At 50.5% G+C, this 25,818-nt stretch overlaps 2 protein-coding genes across 2 annotated transcripts in view; one reads left to right on the forward strand and one right to left on the reverse strand.

Annotated features, from left to right (window-relative positions):
* On the reverse strand, positions 1-15,677 carry ACAD10 (acyl-CoA dehydrogenase family member 10). Its single transcript, XM_074159785.1, has 15 exons — positions 15,385-15,677; positions 14,308-14,474; positions 13,644-13,792; positions 12,626-12,820; positions 10,877-11,035; positions 10,091-10,250; positions 9,507-9,648; positions 8,663-8,731; positions 7,691-7,872; positions 6,959-7,109; positions 5,560-5,705; positions 4,593-4,766; positions 3,187-3,542; positions 1,028-1,096; positions 1-758 (listed from the first exon to the last, which is right to left on the reverse strand). The coding sequence occupies exons 1-15, from the start codon at positions 15,675-15,677 to the stop codon at positions 681-683; spliced, it is 2,490 nt and encodes an 829-aa protein (XP_074015886.1). The 3' UTR covers positions 1-680.
* The window catches only part of BRAP (BRCA1 associated protein), a 15,774-nt gene continuing 5,523 nt past the window's right edge, over positions 15,568-25,818 (forward strand). Inside the window, exons 1-10 of the mRNA XM_074159368.1 lie at positions 15,568-15,757; positions 15,970-16,128; positions 16,892-17,093; positions 17,901-18,090; positions 19,588-19,701; positions 20,187-20,335; positions 22,591-22,666; positions 23,307-23,445; positions 23,939-24,048; positions 25,703-25,792. Coding sequence (XP_074015469.1) covers positions 15,676-15,757; positions 15,970-16,128; positions 16,892-17,093; positions 17,901-18,090; positions 19,588-19,701; positions 20,187-20,335; positions 22,591-22,666; positions 23,307-23,445; positions 23,939-24,048; positions 25,703-25,792 — 1,311 coding nt within the window. The 5' untranslated portion in view covers positions 15,568-15,675. The remainder of the gene's footprint in view (positions 15,758-15,969; positions 16,129-16,891; positions 17,094-17,900; positions 18,091-19,587; positions 19,702-20,186; positions 20,336-22,590; positions 22,667-23,306; positions 23,446-23,938; positions 24,049-25,702; positions 25,793-25,818) is intronic.

A 25,818-nucleotide genomic window follows, 5' to 3' on the forward strand; every position in this document is an offset into this window, starting at 1 on the left:
AGCCCATCACTTTAATATTGAGTTAATATTGGACTACACATAAAGAGCCCAGGAACTACCATGATTGTTCCCGCAGTTCTCCCCTTGCTGCTGGCCTCTGTGAAGCGCTGAAAGCCCCCATTGATCCAGTCTGCATCCTCTGTGGTCCCCCGAGAAACCCAGAGAGATCTACTGCAGTGATGGGACCATGGAGTCCTCCCAGCTCCAAGATCCAGGCACTGCCTCAGCTCCAGAACCTCCCCTGAGGCCAGAGTTCTCGAGGACCTGATTCAGTTCCCACCACCAGTGACTGGAGTCCTTCTAGCAGAAGGTGTTGTGCTGAAGGAGGACAGATACCCTGCTCCATTCTCTTTATTCCCAAAATCAAGTCTTCCACCCCCACCTGGTTGTTCCTGACCAGCTCCCCCCACCCTGCAAGGCTGGGAGTGACTGCCTGCAGCCGCATGATCCAGAGGTGGATTTTGCCCCATATCTGCTGAGTCTGGCAATAAAAGGCATTGAGCCCAGATAGGAGATAACAGCAAACACCACTGACATTCAGAAGCTCCCAGGCTGCCGTTAGCACCACCTCTCCCACACCAGAGCGGCTGGTTTGCTCTCACTTCCAAGGCTCCCCAGTGCTGTGGCTCGTGGCTCAGCTCCGGTTTGGAGAGCACTGTCCTGTGAACCACGCAGGACCTTCAGCCAGACGTGGAGCTCATGACCGAGTGAAGCACCGGACCGGGGTCTGCACCGCTGAGATGTTCTGCTCCAGAGACCTGTGTGAGAGTGAGATCAAAGCCCATGCAGGGCAAGTAAGGTGCTGCAGGGCCAGGGAAGGACGGCAGCAAATGCCCCAGCCCCTTCCAAATGCCCTGGGAAACACAGTGCTGGGGAAATGTCCTCACCTGGGATCCCACAACAGACAGGACAAATCACCCCTCGTGCCTCCTTCCTGGTGTGGAGAAGGCCCCAGAAGGGGGGTGTCCCTGTGGTGCTTTATTTGGGCCAGAGAAGGGTCAAATGTTAAGTGCATGTGTCTGCCCACCTGGCTATCCTGATCCATGGCCTGTACAGTCACCGTCAGAGCCACTGCTCTGGTCCTGGCACTCTCTGCCTGATGGAAGAGGATGGGACATGTTACCTCCTCCTACATCCCCCTGCCCTGGTGCTGGCCCCCTCCGATAGCCAGTCCCAGCTCCCTCTCAGGCACCATGCTGGGATTGCAGCTCTGTCCCAGTGCTTTGGCCAGACGTACTTCTGCTTGCTCTGAGGGAGAAACTGAGCTTTGCTCTGCTCCTCTGGAGAGGATCTCCCCGGAGAACTGCAGGGACGGGCAGCCTTTGGGACCAGCATGCAAAGTCTGCTGGCTCCTTGTGCAGGACATGGCAGGATCAGCCGAGTCCCTGCCCTGTTCAGCTGAGAGTGCCTCAGCCAAAGGCATCTGGCTGCCAAACTCACTGGGACCAACCTCCACCCCGGCAGCGCCAGCTGGCACCAGGCAGGCTTGCCCTCTCCCTTGGCCCTTGCCCAGTTTATGAGCGCTCTGACAGCCCCATCCAGGACTATTTGGCTGTTTAACGTTCCACTGCATTATCTTTCTGCTGCGGGCAGAGAGACTCCTCCCCTGGCTTTCACAACATGCAAACGTTGACAGTGCAGGGACAATGCCAAGGGAAAGAACAGTGGAATGGATGCAGAGATGGCAGGGATGAGGAGGTTCTCCGGTCCCTCAGACAGGGAGCAGCGTCTCCACCACAAGCCTAGGGCATGGAGGTGGGAGAGCATGGCAGTCCTGATGTTTGAAGACTTGATAATGAGTGTTTGGAAGAAGGGCAAGGAGATCTGCTCATCTCGGCACTTCCAAATTCCCCAGAGGTGCTGCTTCCCCGTCTTTTCCACCTTCTCAGGGGATCAGCTGCTCAGCACCCTGAAACGCTGGGGTTTGCTGGTTTCTGCCAGAGCACAAGGAGCTGCTTCTGAAGGGCTGAACAACAGATGGGATTATTTTTTTTTTTTTTGGCAGCTAAAAGGCGGTTAAGTAACCCACTAGAATTTGATAATGTCACTAGAATACATTACGAATATAATCTCGGTAGCAACCCAAGGATAGAGATGTTTGCTTTCATGACACACTCTGTGAATGATTACTTCTGACACCACTCCCGGCAAATCTGCTTGCAGGAGTCAGCCCAGAGCCAGGAGCACACTGAGCCGCACCGTGGCCACGAGCAGCACTGGCAAGTGGAAGCACAGAGAAACCAGACAGTTTGCAGAGCCCGGGCAGGGGACCCAGGTGTCCCGATACCTGTGTATTGACCTGACCTGCCTTGCACTGGCAGAAGGAAGAGATGCGTAATTAAAACTCCACAGTTTGAGACCTGATGTTACTCCCATCTCTGCCACTGACCCTCCACATGACCATGGGCAAGTCACTTTGGTAGCTGGCTTCTGCTTCCTCACCACCATACCAGGAATGACCAATGTCCCTCAGTTTTGAGGGTTCAGGGCTGCAGCAGCAGCTGCTCCACACAGAAGAGCCCAGGATGGTGGCAAGGCCAAAGTCCCAGAGGCATCTCAGAGCCTGCACTGCTGAACACACTTGGCTCATCACTGGGCAGGTGACTGTTCGCTGACGGGGACGTCTGCAGGGACAGTCCCTGCCAGGGAGAGCAGGATAAGAGAACACAAAGGAGGAAACGAAGCTGTGGAGGTGCCAACAGCTCCCTGCCCTGTCTGAGGGACCTCCCAAGGAAGCACCAGGAGGGAGTCTTACAAAGAGAATTAACAACCTTTCCCCCACAGAGGCAGCAGCGAGGCTTCCCCCTGCCAGGGGAAGGGAATGAGCAAGTGCTGGACCAGCAGGTGTTGAAAAGCCCAAGCCCAGCCAAGCTCTGGGGACTCCATCAGCATCGATGGCAGGACCTTGGTGGAACAGCACCAGCGACGACAGCTGGGCTGGCGTTAATCTGCTCATCTTTGAAGGGAGTGCCGGCTTCTGAAACTGCTATTTCCCAGAATATGGACTGTGTTACTCATATGTAGCCAGCGATGGGAACCCAGCCCACTTTCTCCAAGCCGTTGGACTCTAGGAGTGCCAAGTGTCTAATACAACCAGAAAGCAAAGGTGCTCAGAGCATGCCACGATCCCCCACCCTGGTGTAGGTGCAGCAAAGCGAAGCTGCTTTAGGAGGGAAGATGTCTCACCTTCGGCTCTAGAAGAGGACGTGGAATCCATCTGGGCTGGGAAATCAGAAAACTCCACTGGGTACCCATGATCTTCTTCAGCTTGCAGCAAAGACCCTGGGCCATCCCCAGGAGGCTGATGGGGGTCGTGACCAGGGGAACTTTGGGCTCAGGACCTGCCCCGGGAGGCGGCCAGCTCCCATAGCTCCTACTGAGGAATGACCCTCGTCTGGCCCAGGTGCTGTAACGTCGTGCGAGAGGCTTTGTGGTGGGGAGGCTGTCAAACACACGGAATCCTTCTTTTATGGCAAAATCCCAAGCCAGGTCAGCCACAAGTTCTGCATCCTCCGGGTTGCCTTCACCTGGGGCTGGCCTCCCTGGGGACAAGAGAAGAATAGGACACCTTTGTTTGAAGGAGCCAGTATTTAAAGGACGGGTAGACATAGAGGTTAGAGAAATGGTTCAGTGATTTTTTTTTTTAATCAGAGTTAGGTTGATGGTTGGACTAGATGATCTTAAAGGTCCCTTCCAACCTAGACAATTCTATGATTCTATGATTCTGTGTAGCCACAATCCAAACAGCGTGACGTGCCCTTGTCTGGGCCAGCCCAGCAGGACTCAGTATGGAATACGAAAATAACATCTTGTTTTTCTCTGATAAAGACTCCCAGGCCAGACCTGATGTATGCAGATAAACAGCACCAAGAGTTCACACCACCTCCCTGCTTTCGAGTCTCTCTTCGAAGGCGGTGCTTAGATTGAAGATCTGAGAGCTCCACCTGTAGGACATGGCTCTGAGCTCTGAACTCTGGCCTCTGCTCACATCTCCCATGAAAGAAAAGCGATCACACAGCAACCTCCGATCAGCACAAACAGCAACAGACCAGACCTTGTATCCAGCAAAGAGCAGCCTCTGGGGAAATGCCCTGCGTGTGCTCCCCTTTGGCTCTTTTTGGTGTTTGCAGGACACATCCTGACTGTACAACACAGCCTGCCTGAGAGGGCACAGCAGCCTCACACCCTCCAGAGCCTGTGCCGGAGCAGGGAGGGAGCTCCGTGCTCTACAAGACACTCTATTCACATCCCTCTTGTCTACATGCAGCAATAACTCGCTGTGCGATTACTCCCAGGTCACTCGTCTCCAAACACAGAGGTGAATCTCTCATTTTGAGCCTTTATTTCCCACGGGAACTCTACGCTGAAAGCACCAGACTGCCAGAAATGCCAGGCTTTGCTTTACTGCCTGGAATTTCGGAGCTCTCAGGGTGCACAGCCAGGAGTGCCCGAACCCTGCAGCACACACTGCTGGTCTGACCCGCTCTGGTTCACTGTGAGAGCTCTCCAGCTCTCCCCACACCGACGCTCGTGTGTCTGTGCTCTGGCTGGAGACTTGTGCGGAACAGGGCCGGCGTGTTTGGGTTCCTCACCTTCCAGAGAGCGTTTGTAGAGTCCCTGCAGCGTTGCAGCCAATCGGAAAAAGGCAAAGGCCATGTAGAAATTCCAGTTCTCAGGGTGCTCTACTCCCATGTGGTCACAGTACATCTGGGAATACTCCTCTGCAGTGGGGACTCCCAGGTGCCCCAAATCACACTTCCTCAAGCCTGGAAGATATGAAGAGGCAACAGTGAAGCAGCAGACAGTGAGGAGCTCAGAGCTTTCTAGGGATGCCGTGAGGCTTGTGGCTGAATCATGCAGCTGTGGAGCAGCCGAGACACCTGCACCCATTCAACACCTGCACTGCTGCCATGTGGTTTCCATACATAACAACGGGGGTTTAGAGGTGAAATGCATACGGGGCAGTTTTCTTCACCGGGTGAGACTGGGAAAGCAGTGATTGACGGATCTTCCTCCTAACTAACAGAGTGATTTTCCTCTCTGTTTACACCTATATTGTTCTTTTCAACAAGTGTCTAACTGTGGACAAACCCCTTCTGGGCTGGCCTGGTTCACAGCTTTCCCACCCAACAGAGTTCCCCAGCTTTACAGCTGAAGTAAGAGGGGAAAATAATCCAAACTAATTTTTAAACGCAGCTTTGCCAGCTGTGAAGCAGGGCCCTCCTCTCAGGGGCCATCCCTGAGACAACTGCTGACAAAGATCCAGAACAGGGTGATGGTACCAACCAGGACAGGGAATGCACCCAAATGGGTGGCAGATATGAGACAAACTGGGGATGGGGCAACTGTGGCACAGTGATCACTGCACACGCAGAAAGATATTTCTGTCCTGGAGGGAGGGGAGAAAGGGCAGAGCAGGGAATACGGTGCAAGACCCACAGCCCTTTCCAGCTGCAATGAGCCCCACTGTTAGCTGAGCTCTCTGAGCAGGAGCTAATCTGTTTCTGAACTCTAGTTCTTCTCTCCATGTGTCAAACGTGACTTTGCCCCTCTCTGTACCTCTCAGTGCATTAAAGTGAGGTGGCAGGAAGTAGGCCATACAGTTATTCGCCAAATCAGAGATGGGATCTCCTAGAGTTGAAAGCTTCCAGCCAAGGACAGCAAGGACTTCTGGCCTGTCTGGATGAAAGACCAGGTTGTCCATCCTGTATCAGAGGGAAAAAGAGATCAGGAAAGTCTCAAGAAGGGAAAAAAATCCCAGTGCTCAGCAGCAGTAGGTGCTTTCCAGTGCTCTTCACTCTCTTCAAAAATTGCTGAGTCCTTTGGGAGGCTGCACAAGTGAAAGATTAATTTCTGCAAGCATAGGTCAGGGCGGATGGAGATTACTCAATAGTGAGCTCCCTGGTTAATGATGAACTGAACTGTGCTTTGAAGAACGAAACCCAAGTTATTCAGAGCCTCAGATCACTAACAGATGTTACAGGACAAAGCTAGCCAAAAAGTGAATCAGGCAAGTCACTGTCCAGGGGGATCTTCTGGTCATTTCAAAAGCACACAATAACTCCAGGCCCTGCATTGTCATGTGCTGTAGATCATGGGTAGTACAGCCTTCACCATTTTGAGCCCCAGGAGAGGGCAGCAGCCTACTGAGGAGGAAACAGAGGGCAGCCATCCTGCCGGGGTGCAGAGAGCTCACCAGTTTCCAGTCACACTGGAAATGTGTGCGCTGAACCTTCTGGGAAGGGGCTTTGGCCCAGAATTGGCACACACCTACGCTGCAGCCCCACAGCCCTGGCAGCCAGGGTCTGACAACGCAGAAGTAGATCGTAGCATCCCTCAGCCCTGGCCCCAACCACCATGCTCCTGCGTGACTTCACCTGTGACACTGGCAGGTTTTGCCATACATCCTGCAGCGTCTCACCAGCCACCCAAGCTCTTTAAGTATCAAATATCATCAGCGACATGCACCAGGACTGATTTCTGAGTGTTGCAGAAACAGCTGATGATCCCCCAGTGTTAGACTGGTGTTTGCAGTGGTTGGGAGAAGAAACTCTGAAACACCAATGAGGCAGCAGGACTGGAGTCGGACATCAGGAGTCCAGGCTTCCAGTTCCTGGCCGCAGTTTCCCTGCGCTGGAATGGGCACTGCTTTTGAACTGCCACAGATCACTAGGCAGATGAACACTGGGGAAAATATGAGAGCTCTGGGTGCAAGACAGCACCAGTCAGAGCTCTTGGGATATGTTTCTCAGGACAGATGCAAAGGGTTTGTGGCCCTCTAGATCTTGCTGCCTGGAGGATGCTGAACATGGCCCGGAGCCCAGGTTTCAGACTGCTGTGAAGCTGCTGCACCAGCCCAACTCATCACCTCTTTGGAGTCTGCACAATGCTTTACACCCTCTCTCCCTCTCTGCTGCTTGGGATGTGCTCCAGGGAAGTGCTGTCTGCCAAGCAGTACCTGAAATCACCGTGCACAACTGTCATCTTCTGAGACTCAGGAAAATGCAGGGGCAGCCACTCAATGAGTCTCTCCATGGCTGGGATAACGTGAGTTTCCGTGGCTCGATACTGCTTTGTCCAGGTCTCAACTTGCCGCTGAATGTAATTAGCTGCAAAAAAGGGAATGAAGGCTCTCAGGGTAAGGGACAGGCACAAAGCGGCTTCAAAAGAGATGCATGAAAGGTGTGTGCAGATAAAGTCAAACAGCCAAGCAGATCTCAGTCCAGCACCCCAAGATAAGCTCCAAGAGTTTAATTGTGATTTCCGGAGGTCTGATACATTCTTAACTGGGCACTGGATTTGATATTCTGGTGGAAATAATCAGATCTTGTACAAAAACGTAACTCCCTCAGCAACTCGGAGAAGCTGAGATAGCCCTGCAGAGGCACTGGAGGAGCTGAGGAAGTTTGGTCAGAGATGGCAGCAAACAAGTTACTCCTCCACCCACGGTGCAGCTCTTGCTCACAGCAGGAAGCTCTGGGGTCTGCTAACAGTAATCGCAAACCTGGAGGATCTGAAGCAGCTCTCCACACCCTCCCACCACGACTGGGGATTCAGACACCCTGCTACTCATCTTCGCTTTCCCAACTGCCCCCAAGTTTGACGCAAGTCCTGTACTTGAGCCTATCCTTTGAAATGCTGACACACGGGAGAAGAAAACAGTGCCAGAGGATACATAGCCTTCTCTCACCGTGCTCCCCGAGGTCCTCCAGTTTGGCTGCTCTGAGGTCTACGCTGTGGATCTTGGAGAGGACTTGACTCATGGCAGCATAAATAGCCCTCCGCTGGCTGGGCTGCAGTGTGGGGAGGGAGACATCCCTGTAGACGTGGCCAGCACAGTGCTCCATCAGGTAGAAAGGCGTGCCAAGAGTGCTGGGGAAGCAAGGTAGAACTGGTGGGTCTGAGGGTCAATCCTGCTACCTACCGCCCCTCAGATCTCACCTGCACTGTGAAGGTGTCCCCAGGCCTCACCTGCATGGCAAGGTGAGGAGCAGCCCCAACAGCACTGCTCCGTGCCCAGCTCAGGCTGCCAGCCAGTGGCAAACAGCTGTGGCACGACCAGTCCCTGTTCCTCCAGCCCAGGAAGCTGAGCTTGGGGCCGGGCTGCAGCACCCACCGTCTCCCTGCCTCCCCTGCAGTGGGCTCTGCAGCCGGGCTGTCAGACTGCACGCAAACACCACCAACAGTGGACACGCATTTAACTGCAGTGCGGAGGCTTTATTACTGCAGCCAGCAGAGCTCTGAGTGTAGCCGTGCTGCTGCAGGCTACACGGGGTGTCCTGGTCGCAGACCCGCTGCTCTCACGGCTGTAGATCTTGGGGCCTCTCTAACTGAGGTCTGACAGTTAGAAAAATCACCTCCTTATTGGAAACTTAAGCATATTGAGTCAGCAGGAAGCCATACGACACTGTTTTATAGCAGATTTTCAAAGGAAGACAGCATTTTGATTAATTGCTAAAATAAGGACACACCTCAAACAAGCCTAATAAAAGCGTTACTCTCCTTTGAACTTCTAGAGGACCCTCTAGCCCAAGACTGGGCAAACACTAATTAGACCAGTGTACTTTGTGAGGTCTGGCTTCTCATTCCCTCCTCTCCTCATCTTTGGGGGAATCTGGCTGAGGTTGTCAAGCACAGAGTGAAAGCTGAGCGACAAGATTACCTTTTATCCTCGCAGAGAGCAAGTACAGCGGGAACAGGAACACCAGCCTCAGAGAGTGCCTTCAGTAGCCTGCCAGGGTGAGCCAGAGAGCCATGTCAGCGCAGAAAGGCATTAGGGAATCAATATTAGAACTGCGTTGTTGCTAGGCAGACACACAATATAAAAAGAGAATCCTGCGCTCAGTTTTAAACACGCTAAAATAACATGGCTGGGGGTAGGGGAAAGCAGCACAGCAAAATCTTTCTATGTCCCAGAGCCCCGAGACTAACACACTCTGAAAAAACAAGGGGAGATCACAGCTGTCCCCCCACAAGTGTCCTGCTGCTGAGGCAGAGATCTCTGGCACCGCAGACTCGTTTGCAGCGTGACCCCTCCGGCACGGGGCTAGCCTTTAGCTGGGCTACTCGCTGCTCAGTCGTGGTGTTGCGCTGCGACTTCCCTCCCACCCAAGGTGCCAGACGCGACAGTGAGATCCTGCATTTCCCAGCATTGGGGGCTGGGAGAACCGTGGTGTGCTCCGTGGGTTGGAAGGATTAGGATGCAGGAGCGGGGAGAGTGTTTTTCACAGGCACAGGGTCCCTACCACAGGGCGGTAGCACAGCCTTGTATCTCCATCCAGGACTGCGCAAGCCAGCTGTAGCAAATGGAGAGATCACGGACCGGGATACGGAGCTGTGCAAAATGCAGGGGAGGAAAATGTGGGGGGCAGGTGTGTGGACTCTGTGTGTGATGTGGAACAGAAAAGCCAAGGCTGGGATAGAGCGCTGGCCCTAGGATGAGGTTGTTTGGGATCTCCTACAAGAGTTTTCCCTGCTCTGCTGGCATGAGGAGCTCAGCTCCTTACCTGTATTCCCTTCTGACAGCAGAGCCCGAGGGATGCAGGCTGTCAGAGGGCTCCTTCTTCAGCACCAGCAAGCGATCTCCAAACTTGACGTAATAGGTCCGGGTAGACTGTGCGTGACCAAACTGCCGTAACACTAGTGGGCCTGAAGAGTTAAGAGGGTCAGCAGAAGAGAAGCATCAGCTGGGATGACTTCTCACCACTTCCCCAGGTTTTACTTCCTCTTCCCGCACCCGGGTCTGAGATCTCACTTGCAGCAATCGGGAATCTACGCTTTGCTCCTGTGTCCCAAACCCCTGGGGGAGCATGGCAATCACCCATAGATGGCTCACAGGCCAAGAATATTCCTGGCATCTCTTTGGCAACTTGTGCTCAGCCCCTCCCAAATGAAGAAGCCCTAAAATGTTGTTTCCCATTTCTGGGAAACAGTGACAGATCACTGAAACCTGAATGGCTGCAACATTTGCTTGGAGATTAGGAGCCTTTCATTGATAATATTTTTCAATCCATCTGTCGGATGATGGAAAGAGCCAACGGCTCCAGAACATGCGAGCTTTCAGGCTGAAGAGCAAAAAGCACTGCGATACCTGTTGCCTGGTCCCTGAGGACATTTTCAAGGTACTTTTGCAGATGATCTTTTGGGATTTCCATGCTTGGTCTCACTGAACAAGTATATGGAACAAACCCTTGCAAAGGAAAACCCAGACAGGTTTCCAGCTCTTTAAATGTTGCTTCTGGATCATCAACCTGAAAGCGGGAGGGAGGGAGAAACACTGGGTGATAGTCAGAAGATAAAATTGCCTGGCATAGGTGCTGCGAGCTTGGGCTGGGCTAAGCGCTGGAATTCCCTGTGTGCACTCCAGGGGAGCAGAGTTCACTCTTCCCAACAGTCCTATGTGTGTCCTTCCCCCAGTGGTCCCCTCACCGAAGTAAAGCCCCTGTGCTGACTATCTCCCAAGCCTGTGGGTTAACCACTCACCGGCTGACAGATCCATGAAGCCTCACAGCTTCTAGAAATGTCTTAAATGTGTTTTATTTTCTCACATCAGATGGATGCGGTTGTCTCAATCATACAATTAGGGCTGTTTCTCTAATAGGGAACCGAGGTCCGTAAAGGAGAAGCGACTTCTCCGAGGTTACATTGGCTGTAGGGTTTAGAGCCGTGAACGAAACAGGCCAGTGCAGACCTTGACAGTAACCACCACCCTCCTTTAACCCGGCCGCATCCTGTAGCAATAAGGGGAAGCTGAAACAAAAGGCTTGGCAGCACAATTCTGCCACTGCGATTGAAAATCCTGAGCCGCTCAAGTCCAATACAGCTTCTGGACTTGGAAACCATCCCCAAAGCCTGCCCTGGCTGCATTGCTTTGTACCTTCACCGTTTTAATGCCAAGCTGGGCTGCTGCTTTTAGATTCTGGCTGCTGCTGTCGAGGAAGATGGATTCCTGGGGCTGAACACCCAACCGCTCCAAGCACAGCTTGTAGATACGAGGATCTGGCTTGTGCATTCCTTCCCGATAAGATTCAACCATCTACAGCAACAACAAATGGATTATGCATGAGCCTGCTGTGACCACAAACATCTGTGCAGTGTTGGAAATGGAGGATGGGAGGGTGGGAAAGCGACTGACGGTCTAATTAACATGTGAAATAAGGGACACGGGGAATGGAGGGCTGACAGAGCTGGATAGGATGTGATTCAAGCGACTGCGTGGGTGCCAATTGCTTGGCGGTGGCTCTGTCAGCTCAAATAAGCTGAACAGGATCAGCCAGTCCTCAGATGGAAGATCTCCAACGAGATGTCATGATGTGGGAGACTCACTAGATGTCCCACACCGTGCTGAACCAATTGCTCAATGCTGTCCAAGAAAGCCTTAGATTGCACCACCTTCCAAATGATCTGGAAAAGCGGTGTCCTGACCATTGCACCTATCAACTACGCCAGAGCAATCTTCACAGCAGCAGAGATGTTGACCATAATCATCTGCCCAAATTTGCATCAAAAAAAGTCCAGAGTCAGTCTCTGAATACTCACATTGCCTCACAACCATAAAAAATTCAAGCAGTATTTCATCCCTGCACTGATAGACACTCTAGGAAGAGAAATGAATCTATTAAGAGAGATATAAAAGCCAATGCTAATGGAAATCCATATTCAATTAATTTTTTTCCCCACTAATTACTGTGCAGTCCTGTTGCCTGCTGTTACAGAAGAGCCACGCCGCATGAGTGATGACACCAGATAGGCCGTGGTTATTAGAGTGCTTTGAAACAGTCTGGGATGAAAGGTATCACAGAGCATCGCTCCACCAGGAGAACTTCACAGGCACTAATGTCACTCGTATAATGCCCAGAAAGCCGAGCTGATAATAACACAATGTTGACAAGATGACTTTAAACAGTCCCGGGTTTTAAATGTATCGATAAGACTCCTCTTTGCATATTTTGTTGTCTCAATCAGGGCTATAAAACAAACTTAAGTAATGAATAAACTCCTGAAATTCAAAGATGTGAATTGGAGCACTCAAAAAAGCAAATTTTCTGTCATGCTGAGGCGAGTCCTCACAGCTGCCTGTTAAAGTGAAGCCACGCGAACCAGCCTTGAGGTTCATGGCTAATCTGCTTCATCTTTGCAAAAAGTGTGCTGGGAGAGGGGTCTCTGCCTGCTCATCAGCTCAGGCATGTTGGGGTAGGGGAATTTTTCTAATATGGGGGATGCTTTGCAATTCTTTGGGATGAAACAAGCTTTAAAAGAGTCAAGAGTAAATATAAAGCAAGCAGGGGCACCGGGTAATAACATTTATTTCTTATATAGCGTTCCAGCTTCTAAGTCCTTTATCGACGTGGCTAGCTATGCCTGTTACACGTAGACTTGTGGGTACGTGGGCATTTTGCAATGAGTTTTCAAACGCACAAGTACCCACCATTCACTCAGACCCTCTTCAAGGTCGAGTCACTCCAATGAATTATGCCAGGAAACATTTTCACAGATTGTTACATTTATATCTAGTAATAGGTGTTGCCGGTTGCCGTTCATTTGGCACCTGCATGTAAAGAACTTCAGTTGCAGCTTTCTATAGAACTAGCTACAGAAATGCATTTTGGAATCCATCAGGACTTACCACATCAAAGTGCTCCAGGTCCAGGGGCAGAAAGCTCCCTCCATTCAGCAGACAGAAGCTGTTGCTTAGAAGAGCTGTCTTAAGACCTTCTGCGCGGATACACTGTACTGCTTCTGCCATTATGGGGAGCTGTTTTATCATCTCATTTCTGATTAAGTCCAAGAGAAAAGAGTCCACTGGAACACAGACATTTGCCTGAGAAACCAGAGAACCCCCCCCCAAGAATCATAATTAACCATAAATGGTTTTTAAGTAGGGAAGAAAATGAGTGGTTGGGTAGGTCGGTTGCCTGATCATCTTATCTTGCTGTCCTACTTCCTTTGGCAGCAGAAGGCAGTCAGTGAATCTTGCAGCTAAATTGTTTAGACCAAATAAACAAGCATTCTCACATTACTAACTCTACAGAAGCAGCAGCAGAGATAAAGGTCTGATTTGGGGGAAGAGAAATGGACTAGGACTGCGCCTGCCATGCAATCACGGCATTTTAGAGATGAGTACTGATTTACCAGGCAAGGAAAGGAAACTGCATTTTAGACTGAGCTGTTTCAAAAAGACTTTATTCAAAAGAGGATTCTCGCACTGTGTTCCTGGAGCTGTGATGGAGGGGCTTCTACCGATCTTAAGAACCCTTCCTGGAGACCACAGCCTCTGTCCACTGAGTGTGCCCATGTACGAGGAGCAGAAGCCTTTCAGCTGGTCTCTGACTCTCTGACTTCTCATCTTGGCTGACCCTAGAGGTGTCTTGAAATAGAAGTTATGAAATACGCAGGAAGAGGCCCACGGAAGCGAAGGCAAATTCAGCTGACCATCCTGCCTGGGTACCAGAGTGATGATGGCAGTGAAAAGCCTGCCCTGAGCAGACAGCAATGCTTCCTAGATGGTAAATCCAGACCCTTCCATCAAGGGATTCCTTTTAGAAGCTCCTCTTTCCTCACTGAGCCACCAGGTCCCCACATTGCAGGATCCCATTTCCCTGCAGTCAGGAAGCACAAAGAGAGGAGGGGGGAAGTTGGCTTACAATCTCAAAGCACTGCTGTCCCAATTCCTGCAAAAACTCCACAGTCGTCAGCTCTCCTCTTGTGTACTTCAGAGAGGGACTATTTTCCCCTCCACAGAGGATAGCTTGTTGGATGGTGCCAGCTGGAATACAATTCCGGGCCTCCCAGTCTATACAGAGAAAAGTGAGAAAGCCAGGAGAGAGCATGTATGGATGGCACCATCAGAACCGAGAACCTAGCTTGAAATCCCTCTCAAGTCTGATGCACCGACCAGGATTCATGAGAACCGACCGGGATAATTTATCCAGCCATGAGAGAAGAAGTTGGGGCATTCCCCCAGCTGAAGCACCTCACCTCTGGTTCTGGTGTGGTGCCTTTGGGGTGAAAACACCGAGTTCTTAAAATGTCCTGAAGGACGGCACCAATGCTGGGTGGTACCAGCCGGTGCCATTACAGGACAATTTCATGACCAGATGAGTTCAGGCCCTGACCAGGAGCTGCCAGCACAGGTTGCGGGTTGCTGTCAGTTCTAGTGCTTCTGATGGCACAACAAGGTGTCATTGTCATCATCGCAAGTTCTTTAATATCTTACCAGAACCGGAGGCTGCTGACAGGGACACCTGAAATTTATTCTCCCTCTATGCACGGAAATAGGAGGAGCAAATGAAAAATGGAAATACATACCCGCGGCTGTCTTGTAAGGGGATGGCAGGAGCACTCCGCTGGCGTCAAAGATCACAGCTTTATAATGGCACCATCCAGATCGCCTCCGCCGGATTAACCCCTGCGGATGCTGCCGGATCCCGGCACAGAGCAGGTAAGAGGTGCGGGCAATGCTCCTCAGGTACACACTGCAGAAAATTCGCAACGGGCCCATGCTGACAGGAGAGAGAGGCTAAGGACACAAAGTATAGAATTACTTTATCAAAAGTAAATATTTATTCATGCACGTGAAGTGTCCCAGCCAAACTGGGGCACCTGAATGTGGTATTACGCAGGGTACTTACACCCTCCAAATATTCAGGTACAACACGATTTGACTAATCACTAACGCCCATGCTACTAATCACAGCAAAAATCTGCAAAGCGACTATATTTTTGCAATGTTCTTGTTGCTTGCCTATCGATCCAGATGTCCCTGGAGTCAGTCGTGCTGAGAGTTAATTTTCTATGATGCCAGATGATGCTGGGAGGCTTTCAAAGACATGTTAGAGTGGCCGTAGGATGCTGGGTGTTATCCTGATTGTGCAGGATCTGTTTATCCTTCACAGACAGCTCTAAGCTATGAAGCAAAGTCCTTATTTCCAGGGCTGGGCCCTCCTGTAGTTTATTTTACTACAGCACGAACAATACCAAAGTCGGCAAAATACCCACGTGGTGGGTGTGAAGGGAAAATAAGAAAAGTGGGGGGGTGTGTGTGGGTATTTTGATTTTTAGGGAGGGTGCTTTGGCCTAAGGAGATGGGGCCTGGTCCCTCCGGCTTGGCACTGTTGCCATGGTAACGGGGCCTGTGTCTCTGCTGCAGGCCTGCCCAGGCAGGACTGCCACCACCCCCCAGGACTGCTACCCCCTGTATCCCACCCCTCCTAAAGTCACCCTTAGGGGGGCCGGGGCACGGAGGGAGCGGGGGGGGGGCGCCCGGAAGGGACTTCGGGCGCCCCCCCCCGCTCCCTCCGTGCCCCGGCCCCCGCTAGGCCTAGTTCAGACCAGGCCTTGCCAGGAAGAGGGCAGGCTTCACCCCCAACTCTCGCGAGAACTCACCCGGAAATCTCGCGAGAAGCAGCTGGGCGCCGCTCGCAGCCCCCCGCGCCGCCGCCGCCGCCGTTGTCGTCGTCGTCGTCCTCCTTCTCCTCCTCCTCCTCCTCCTCAGCCACCGTTGCCGCGTCGTCGTCGCCGCCTCTTTCGTCATCGCGTCGCCGGCGTGACCCCGGCGGGGTCAGAGGGGAAAGGTGCAAGAGGCGGAAGCGGTGTTTCATCTCCGTTGGCCTCCCCGGAGCGCGGTGGCAGCGGCGGCGGAGGAGGAGGCGGCGGCGGCCTGCGGTGCCCGGGCCCATGAGCGTGTCCCTGGTGGTGATCCGGCTGGAGCTGGCCGAGCACTCGCCGGTGCCCGCGAGTTTCGCTTACAGCGCGGCTGGTGAGTCCCTCCGGTCCGGGTCCTGTCCCCTCCACACCGGGGGACCGGGCCCCGGTGCGGGACAACTCTCTCTGCCATAGCGGGGGAGGGAGCTGTGCCCTGTCCGCGGGGCCCCAAGGCACCCGGGGGCGGTCCCGGTGCTGCCGGTGGGTCCCGGTACCGGGGTTCCCCTCCCACCGTCCCCGTCCCAACGGCTCCTTTCTCCTGCGCAGCTCCGGAGATGGCTGCGGAGAGCACCGGGGCGGCCTCGGCTGCTGTGCCGGCCTGTTTGGAGGGGAAAGGCCCCGGGGAACGGGCGGCCATCCTCCACCAGCATCTCGGTCGCAGGGAGATGACCGACGTGATCATTGAGACCATCCAGCCACGGCCAGGTACCGGCTCCGGGGGTGGGTAGTGCTGTTTCTTGGGTCTGTGGTTGTCGCCCACCCAGCTTGTGTGGTGGCCCCTTCCCAGGCGCTGGCCCCGCCGGTGACAAGTGCCTGTCAGTAGCGTGGGGATGGTGGAGGTGTTGCCAGGTTTGCGGGTCTTGAGTCAGTCGAGCAGTTTGGAAAACAAGTAGAGGAGCTGAGGAACGCGCAGTGGGGTCTGGATGGGAGGGCTGCTTATTACTGGAAAACAATTCCTGCTCCGTAAAGAGTTAATTTATTCTGGGCTATGCCGTGGGCTTGTCGGTGTTGTTGCTGGCCCATAGCAATGGGACCATTCAGCTCTGCAGATGTTTAAATTCCTTGATAAGAAGGAAGCATAAAGGTGGAAACACCAGGTCTTGTCAAACATCCAAGCTGCCATCAGAGCAGCACGGGAGGAGCAGCCCGCTCCTCGCCCCTGCTCAGCAAACCTGTCCTGGTTGCTTTCTGTCCGTACTGGTGCCTGTTGGGATTTCACCTGCCACAGCACAGAACTTGCTGAGCTTGATCTGCAGCAGCAGGGTCCTGCCAGGGGCTTGCACCGGATGTCTGGCAGCTCTGGAGTTTCCCTTGGAACAGCAAAGATGAGAGGTGACTCGTTCTGCTGCTTTCCGGGGTTGTAATTTGACTTTTCGAAGTGCTGTTGTGTACACGCAGGCTGCGCTTAGGGAACAGCAGACGTTTCTGATGCGCCATTAGTAACGTGGAAACTTTTGGTTTGTAAAAGATGAAACAAAAGCTGCCGTGGAAGGAAGAAAATCTTCAGAGGCTGCATCTGCCGAGGACAAAAATAAACATGACGATCAAAGCAAAGAGCGTGAGGCTGCTCCAGACTCGCCTTCAAAACAGCTCCCTGACCAGATTTCCTTCTTCAGCGGGAATCCCTCAGTTGAAATCGTTCACGGCATTATGCATCTGTACAAAACAAAGTAAGAATGCTTAATTAGTTGTGGCTCTAGTGGGAACAGTGCTCCTGAATAATGCTGCCACCCGGAAGGGTGAGTCGGTCACCCCAGGGCTGTGGCTCCTGAGCTGGGACAAACAGGAAGGGTGACTCGCACCCGGGAGGGCAGACGGTGCCGTGGAGCTTGAGGCTGGCCCGGGTCTCCCAGCTGCGGGTGGTGCCGCTCCAGGTGGAGAAGTCTTGTGCCAGGGCCTGTAATACCATGAGACGAATGTGGGATCCTAAAAAATGACGTTTGAAAGCGACTTCTCAAGGGATCACACAATTAAATTGTGATCTGTGGGGTCTTGGCAGCAGGTCTGAGGCAGAAAGTTTCATCCCGTATTTCAGGGATTACAGTTTTGTGCCATTCCCCTATAATTGTGTGAGAACTCCCATTTTGGGTCTTCCTAAAAGCTGTCAGGAGACACAAAATGGGTATTTGAAATAGTAACAAACATTGCTCACTTGTTCTAGGAATAGTTCTGAGCATCTGTGGCTTGCCAACTTCAACTGTTTTTATAGAAAAACAGATTTCAAATTATTCCTGACAAAACCACTGTTTATTGGAGCTGCCCAGTTTAATCCTTTGCCAAAGAGTAATCGTTTTATGTGGGTACCCTGGACCACAACCCCTTGCTTCTCTTTCTTAATATTTACAAATATGCAGAAGAGGGTTAAGATTGACAACAAAGCTGTTCTTGTACCTGTGGCTGTTGGAAGTGTGATGTATCCAGCTCTGCCTTTGTCTTCTCTGAAATGACATGAAGTCGTGTCGCTGTTGTCTTATCAGCAAGATGACCTCTTTAAAAGAAGACGTGCGGCGCAGCGCCATGCTGTGCATCCTCACGGTCCCTGCTACCATGACCAGCCACGACCTGATGAAGTTTGTGGCTTCTTTCTATGAAGTAATCGAGCACATGAAAATCATACGAGATTCTACTCCAAACCAGTACATGGTGCTGATAAAGTTTAGCTCACAGGTAAGAGCTGGAAGTCCCTTTGCTGTAGAACGGACAGCACTGTCACTTACAGCTGCTGTTTGGGAGTGCTGTCTGGTTTCACTGGCCAGCTCTTGGCCAAGATCGCACTTTACCCTTGGAAAAACAGTCCTGTCCTATGCCCAGAGCTTTCCCGGGGCTGCTGACTAGAATGAGTCCCACACCTTGACCTGGAGGCAAGTGTCTGCCGTGTTCTAGTTATTCTATTTCTTGTTGGCAGAGTATTTAAAAAATACATATTAAGGATACATGGTTCTGTGCCGTCTCGGAGCATGTTCAAAAAGAGGGTGGTGCGTTGTACTATGCTGAACAGAAAAGACCCAGCCACTGGGGCTTTATGTTTTAGGAAAAGCTTGTTCTGCTTTTCTGAGGAGCTGGAGGGTCTCCCAGCCACTGCCAGCATGGTGGGAAAAGGACAGTTGCCCACAAAACTGAGAGTCTAGGGGATGAATCGATAACCAGATAACGCAGTTTGCTGCTCGCAGGTCTTCTTGAACTCTGTAGCTTTAAGGAATCCCCCTTCCAGTTCCTATGTGGAGCCTCTCAATTGTACCTTCTTTTCTCCGAACTGCAAATGACTTATTTTGGAGCTGGGAGAGAGGTTTCCCTGAGCCGTGAATGCTGCGTCAGATATTTCCCGCGCCTGTTGTACAGATGCAGTATTTGTGTGCGTTCTATACTATTTGCAGTAGCTGCAAAGATGTGTTTTGTGTATCCCTGTGTCAAATTACATGGGCACATATCTAGTGCTAAGCAGCCTTGCAGCAAATCCGTAAACTTGTACTCAATTCACCCTGAAATTCCTGTTTCTTAGGAAATTCCCTGAAGCCCTGTTCCCCAGTGACCCCTAATGGCTGCGTCTGCAGGCAGCAAAAGCAGATCTCATGGGCCTTCATGCTTCTTCTGGCTGGAGTGACCAGGAATATAGGAATATGGTATTAAGCTAATTTGTCTCAATCTCATGCAATGTGAGAGAAAGGGTTTGGGGATGTTACTGAATGAAAATAGATGAGGTATTTGACAGGTTTTGTTTTGGTTCTGCCTCTTTGCAGGTCACTCCTGGGCACAGTTCAGAGCCCACAGTTAAATTGTTGTTCCCTTCCCTGGCACGAGTGTCCTGCAATGTGGCCCTCTTAAATTTTTTGCAGTTTGCAATTTGCTTTGCAAATTGCACTGCAATTGCTGACAAAGGGCAAAACAGATGCTGAAGGGAAATCCGTTATTCCTGCTGAATGATCAAATATCAGAGGAGCTGTCACTGCTGTGAACTTCACTTCTTGTCTTCAAGTGGTAGCGCCAAACCCAGTGCCAAGATGCGATGCCTGCTGGCAGGAGCTGACTGTCTGAAATATCTCCTCTGCTATTACAGGGCTTGGTGGAGGGGAGAAGAGACGATATAGCAGATTTCTGCTCCTCTTCCTCGGTTGTATCAGCTGCGAGTTTTCTCTTTGTAATTGGCTGCCTTTGTTTTGTGCATAGGCTGACGCAGATAGCTTTTATATGGCATGCAACGGCCGGCAGTTCAACTCGATAGAGGAGGATGTTTGCCAGCTGGTGTACGTGGAAAGGGCTGAAGTCTTCAAATCAGAAGATGTAAGTTTGTTTGGTTTTGTTTTCCTTGCGCTTCAGGGATTTTTAACAGCATTATTTGGGCTGGGCTGAGTGCTGCAAGAGCTGCTTAACTGTGTCAACCCTAAACCCTGTTTCCCGTTCCAGTGCTGTTTCTACTTGGGAGAGTTTATTTGGTGATTTCATGGACTTCGTGCCTCACCACTGCAGCGTCTGACCTAAACCTGCCGTGGGCAGTAGATCTAGTGAATCCAGAAAACAGAATAGGGCGGGTGGCAGATGCAGCCCATGCTGCGATGAGGATCCTGGCTGTGGTCTAATGAGCACGGTGGATCACTTTTTTTTGTTAAATTTCTAACTGTGTAGTATCTCACAGGGTTACTTTGTAGTGTTTTCGTACTCTAGTGCCAGGAATAATGAGAGAGAAGTTTGACTTTTTCTTACCTGGGTGGTTAATTTATGATGATTGTAAGGTGCTGAGCAATTTGTCTCTGTTTATTCTTTTGAAGGGGGCCAGCCTGCCTGTGATGGATCTGACGGAACTCCCAAAGTGCACAGTGTGCCTGGAGAGGATGGATGAGTCCGTGAACGGGATCCTTACCACGCTGTGTAACCACAGCTTTCACAGCCAGTGTCTGCAGCGGTGGGAGGACACCACGTAAGAGGCTTTTCTTTATTCCCACATCTGAAAATCTGTTTGAGTGTGGTGGTTACATGCTGACAAGCCTGGTTCTGCTCATCAGAGTGTCGGGGCAAGAATTACTGCAAGTTCTAATGCTCTTTTTTCCCATTAAGGGACTCCCAGAGAGAAATCTCCCTGCCAAAAGTAATTGAACAATGTTTCCCCTTGGGCCTCGCTGCTGAGACAGGAAGGGAGTTGTAGAGTAATGCAGATTATTTTAAAATACTGCAGGATAAAAATACTGGAGTAAACAGTATTGTATGCACACACAGCCCTGTTTCTCTGTCTTGTGTGTCTGTTCGGTCATTTGCTCCCTCAGCGTAGCCAATGCTGCTCTGTAGGCAGATGTGCACAACTGGCTGGAGCTTAGGAGGCCTTTTGGGAGCCCTGCAGTCTCGCTGTCTATCTTAGATGCTGGGAGAGGATGAAGAAGAGCTGGCCAAGAGCAGGTGTGCAGGGGGACAGGACTGGAAAGTGAGACAGAGGGGACACGGGGAAGGAAGGGACAATGACAAGATCACTCGGTAAATGGGGAAGGGGAGGCAGCCGCTCTAGACAGGCTGTATTATTCAAGGTGAGCATGAGCTGAGTGATGGGAGGCCATGTCTCTGGCTCAAGGAGACCGTCCCTGGCACTGGGCAGTGCTGGGGGTCGGATCTGCATCTGTCCTTAAAGCAGCTCTTCTTTTCGCTACTGCTAACCCTTTCCTCCTCTTGCTCTTACCATCCCTTGCTCTTACCATCCTTCACATCCCTGTAGATGGAGATTTCGGTGCGTCTGAGCTCCCAGCTGCAGACCCCTCCCCGACTGGCACCCAGGGGCTGCTCTCAGTTGTGCATATTTTGCATTTTTCTGAACGCTGTCTGCTGTTTTACTGCACATCAGGCAGCCATAGATACTGCAGCAGAAGGCTGCCGATCTTCACTATGTTTTCTCCTCTGTCACTGGTACCACTGATTGCCTCGGTTGGAATGTGAGGAAAATTTTAGCCCTCCGTATCATTTGTAAGCCAAAGTAACAGAACCTCGGTGAGATTAATCAAATTTGTAGCTTTTCAAGTTTGTGGGCTGCTTTGCTCCATAACTCAAAACCAGTTTAAATTTGAAGCAGTAGAGCTTAGCCTAGAGCTTAGCCAGTGTAGGAGCAAGATCCAAAATAGCACTTAACTATCTAATATACAATTTAAGCAGAACTTATGTTCCCAGTCTAGAGGAACATAAAAGAAAATCCCTGTCCACTTTGCTTAGGCGCCATGGAGGCTGTAAGTGCCTGGATTTGTATAGAAAGCTGACTGCAATCCAGTTGTCTCCTCCCTTGAATATTTCTGTAGCTTTTCCAGCAGCTAATGAAAAATACATAAACGGTCCTGGCAACAGGATGCACGGCCTCAGTTACCCCCCTCCCCAGCTGAGCTTCTGGTGCTTGGGGTCTGGACAAATGTTCCTTCTGGTCTTGGGTCTTCTGTCTTTCGGGCAGCGCAGTGGTATAATTTCAAAAGAAATGATATCTGGGGGGGGCTGCTACTGATTATTTTAGGGTACAGTTATGGGATTTTCTTCCTGGCAGGGCTGAGACTGTTGGGTTGGGCTGCGATTGAAGCAGCTCCTCGTCTCCCGAGTGTTGTTTTAAGCACTAAGGTACGTTTGCAAAGCGTGGGTCCCTCCCCCTGTTACCCGGCTCTGTCCTCAGCAGTGTGTAGTTACAGCGTCCTTCCACAGCAGCGTGTGCCTGCTGCGTAAAACCCTGCAGGTAATGGAGAACTGAAGATGTCACTTGGCAGCAGTCCGGAGGAGCGATGTTCAGAGATGTGTAACGCATCTCGACAAGCGCTTCTTGCGATGTTTATGGCTGAGGCAGGGAACTGTTTCTAGAGCTCGGTTGTGGCTTTTTTTTTTTGCTTACTGGCAGAGGCTGAGGTTGCTGGCAGCCTCACTGAGGCTTTTGGTTGCAGATGTTCTCTACACCTGGACTGCAGCAAAAGCTGATCAAGCTGAGACTGAAATGGTTTCGGAAGAACTGTTCTTTGTTCTTCTGACACCTACTGACTTTAAAAACAGTAGTTTTGTGTGGAATGGAGGCAAATTTGAGTGGGGTAAATGTGAGCTGAGAGATGCGTGCACATAAGGAGTGTCTCACTGTATAAGGCATTGAGCACTCTGGCTCTCTTTTTAATTACTATAATATTAAGATAGAGCTCCTTGTGTCTAATCATGATGCTTATTGCCCTCTAGGTGTCCTGTCTGCAGATACTGCCAAACGCCTGAGCCAGTGGAAGAGAACAAGTGTTTTGAATGTGGAGTTCAAGAAGTAAGTAGGTGGGTGGATGGTGAGTGAGAACTAGACGGGATCTGATTGCGCAGCTGCTCTAGTTGCTTTTGGGGTTAATTCTGTGGCTGCTTTTGGGCTGATTTTACCAGTCAGTGGGTATATCTGATTTCCTTTTGAGTTGGAATCAGTACTGAGAAGGGATCTTACCTCCCAGGTTTCCTGTTCTGAAAAATGTGTCTGATTCTGAGAAAGAAGTATTAGCACATAAGCTGATCAGAGTGTGCGTGATGAGTATGACAGGAGGCAGCTAAACTAGCACTGAACTTGGTGGTCCCTTCTAGTCTGTGCTCTTCAAAGCTTGCTTTTGTGGTCCTGCTGAGGTGGCTCGTTTGTTTGTTTGTTAGTTGAGGCCATTCTTCCATCCATGCACCACACGCGTACCCAGCACCTACAGGCTTGTAATTGGCTTGAATGAGCAGGTACCTCCTTCTCTTTAGCTTTCCAGCTGAGCAGGGCTTCCAGGAAGGAGGGGGAAAAGCAAACACTGCTTGCTTTCTAAGGAAGCGACTGGTTGTGCAGAGCATCAGCAGGCCGTGGGTGTCGGATCACGCTGTCTCAAAGCGCTGATGCCTCTGCTTGAGAGAGTTGTATGTACAGAGCTTTCTCATTCTGTTGACAGAACCTTTGGATCTGCTTAATATGTGGGCACATAGGCTGTGGTCGGTACGTGAGTCGACACGCTTACAAGCACTTCGAGGAGACCCAGCACACCTACGCGATGCAGTTGACCAACCACAGAGTCTGGGACTATGCTGGAGGTAAGCGCTCCGTCTTCTCCTCTTGTAGGATGACCTTGTTTGTAAAACAGCTTTCGGGACCCTTCAGTAAGAGTACTTGTGGTAGAGTTTGCTTAGATATTAAGAGGTTTGCATCTGTACTAATACCTTGTCTTTAGGGAACATCTATCTCCTCTCTAATAGAAGTTTTTGTGGGTCTGTAGCAGATGGAGGAGGGAGAACATGATTCTGTAATGAACTGGGGCGGTCCTGTAGTCTCTGTGGAATGCGTTTGTTACTCCCTTTCCATCAATTTGCCCTGAGGTATGGGAATGGGCTGTTGTAATAAATATACTGTAAGGTGTCTGTGTGAAGTCTGCTAAATAACAAATACATCTGTTGTTGGCTTTCTGCCTTGCTAATATGCTGTTGCAGCAGTCTGCATGGTTAATTGTGCTGCATAAAGTATTTCCACTGGTGTCAGCCTGGTTGTTCTTAAGCTAAAACTCCCTGTGGTTGAATTTTCTCTCTTTAGATAACTACGTCCATCGGCTGGTTGCAAGTAAAACTGATGGGAAGATAGTTCAGTATGAGTGCGAGGGAGATATGTGTCAGGAAGAGAAAATAGATGCCTTGCAATTAGAGGTAAATATTTTGGCTTGTTGGACTCTGCATTGTGCTGCTGTGTGGAAGTGCTTCAAATCCAGATATGACTACGGGAAAATTACATCAGCTTATGCAGCAGACCTGCTCCCTGAGTGTAGGCAATCATCTTCAGGCAGAAGCAGGATGCTTTTACGGGTGGTTTTTTTTTTTGGTGTTTTTGGTTTGGTTTGGTTTAAAAAAACAAAAACAAACACCTCTTCTTGGCTCTGCAGAGCCAATGCAGCAAAGCATAAGCTGGCTGCAGTTTCGTCCTGTGTGCACCGGTAGACTGAAGATTAGCTGGTTATGCTGCTACAAACACTCAGGCCATTGGAGAGAGAAATGTCCATGAGAATGCCCGGACTCACTCACCAGACCCTTCCTAGTGGATCTGTGACTCGGTTTAGGAGCCGGGATGTGTATGGAACTGTTAATTCGAGTAGTTTAGCTTGTAAACTGAGCCAGTATGTAGGAACCCATAGCTGCCTGCTTACCTTGGCTATCAAAGAAAGCTGGCAGGCTTTTCTGATACCAGCCCTGTTGTGCTGCCTTCTCTTGAACGGATAATGATTATTTTGTACTTGTTGGCCAGCTTCTGCTATCCAAACTAGAAGCGTAAAGGAGAGAAACTCAAAATTACTGCTCCGCTGAGCAGTAATACTGCAGCACGATTTCAGCTGCATTAGACACAAAGATACCTGAGGAGGAACAGCCCATAGAGACCGGGCTTTGTGAGCTTATTGCTCAAATAAATATTTGGTTGCTTTTCCATTAATTTTCTGAGTAAGACTTAGATGCTAAACCAGCTATTTTTAACCCTTTTTTTCTGGGAGGTTGGTTCTTAAAGTGCGTGAGACCTCTCTATCTGGCTTATGTGAGATCTAAATGTCTCTAGACAGAATTAATTTGTCAGTGTATTTTGGCGCTGAAATGGTTCAAGGCTTTTTGCACGTGTCTAATTCTGTAGCGAATGCCTAATTTGGTGCTTATTAGCCTGATTCTAAGAAGTGATCATGTTTTTCCAGGCTTCTCATAACTGATTTGCAGAACCAGGAGGGAAAAGATGGGATGTAAGGCATATATCCTTGTCCAGGTGCCAAAATAACATTGGGATGGGCTGTACTTGTTGGAGAACAATAATTGTGAATATATGCAGCTGAGGGTGCTTTCCCAGAGACGTTCTTACAGCGAAGCTAAATATGTGCACTTACCCTTCTGCATTGGCTTTTGGGCTGTGAATGGGGAGCTCGGCAGCCCCTGGGATCTCAGACTCTCGTAACAGGGATGGTTGATGCTTCATTTTCCTGTGGAGTGTAAAACTTGTAGAGATTTGCTACTACAATGAAAAATCTGTCTCATCTTTGAAAAGTTCTTGGCATGATACTGGGTATGACTTGGCGGAACTTTTACTTGGTCCTTGCTGTTGCACTCTTTGAAGTCAAGGAAAGCCTTTAAAGAAATCAAGGGATGTTGATTTTGAAATCAAATTGGTGAAACACATCTGCAGTCTGCAAGTATGTTCAGAATGTCCTGTATGCTCAATTTCATCTCATTAAATTGATTTGTATATTGGAGCCCTTTTGGGCTTCTTAATCAGCATGGCCACCCTTATGGAAAAGCTGACTGTTCTGTGTGTATCTTTCTGTGTTTATAGTACTCATATTTGCTAACAAGCCAGCTGGAATCGCAGCGAATCTATTGGGAAAACAAGATTGTCCGTATAGAAAAGGATACGGCTGAAGAGGTGAGCTGGGAAACTCTGCTGAAACA

This window comes from Numenius arquata, chromosome 16 (assembly GCF_964106895.1).
Source record: "Numenius arquata chromosome 16, bNumArq3.hap1.1, whole genome shotgun sequence".
Lineage (NCBI taxonomy): Eukaryota > Metazoa > Chordata > Aves > Charadriiformes > Scolopacidae > Numenius > Numenius arquata.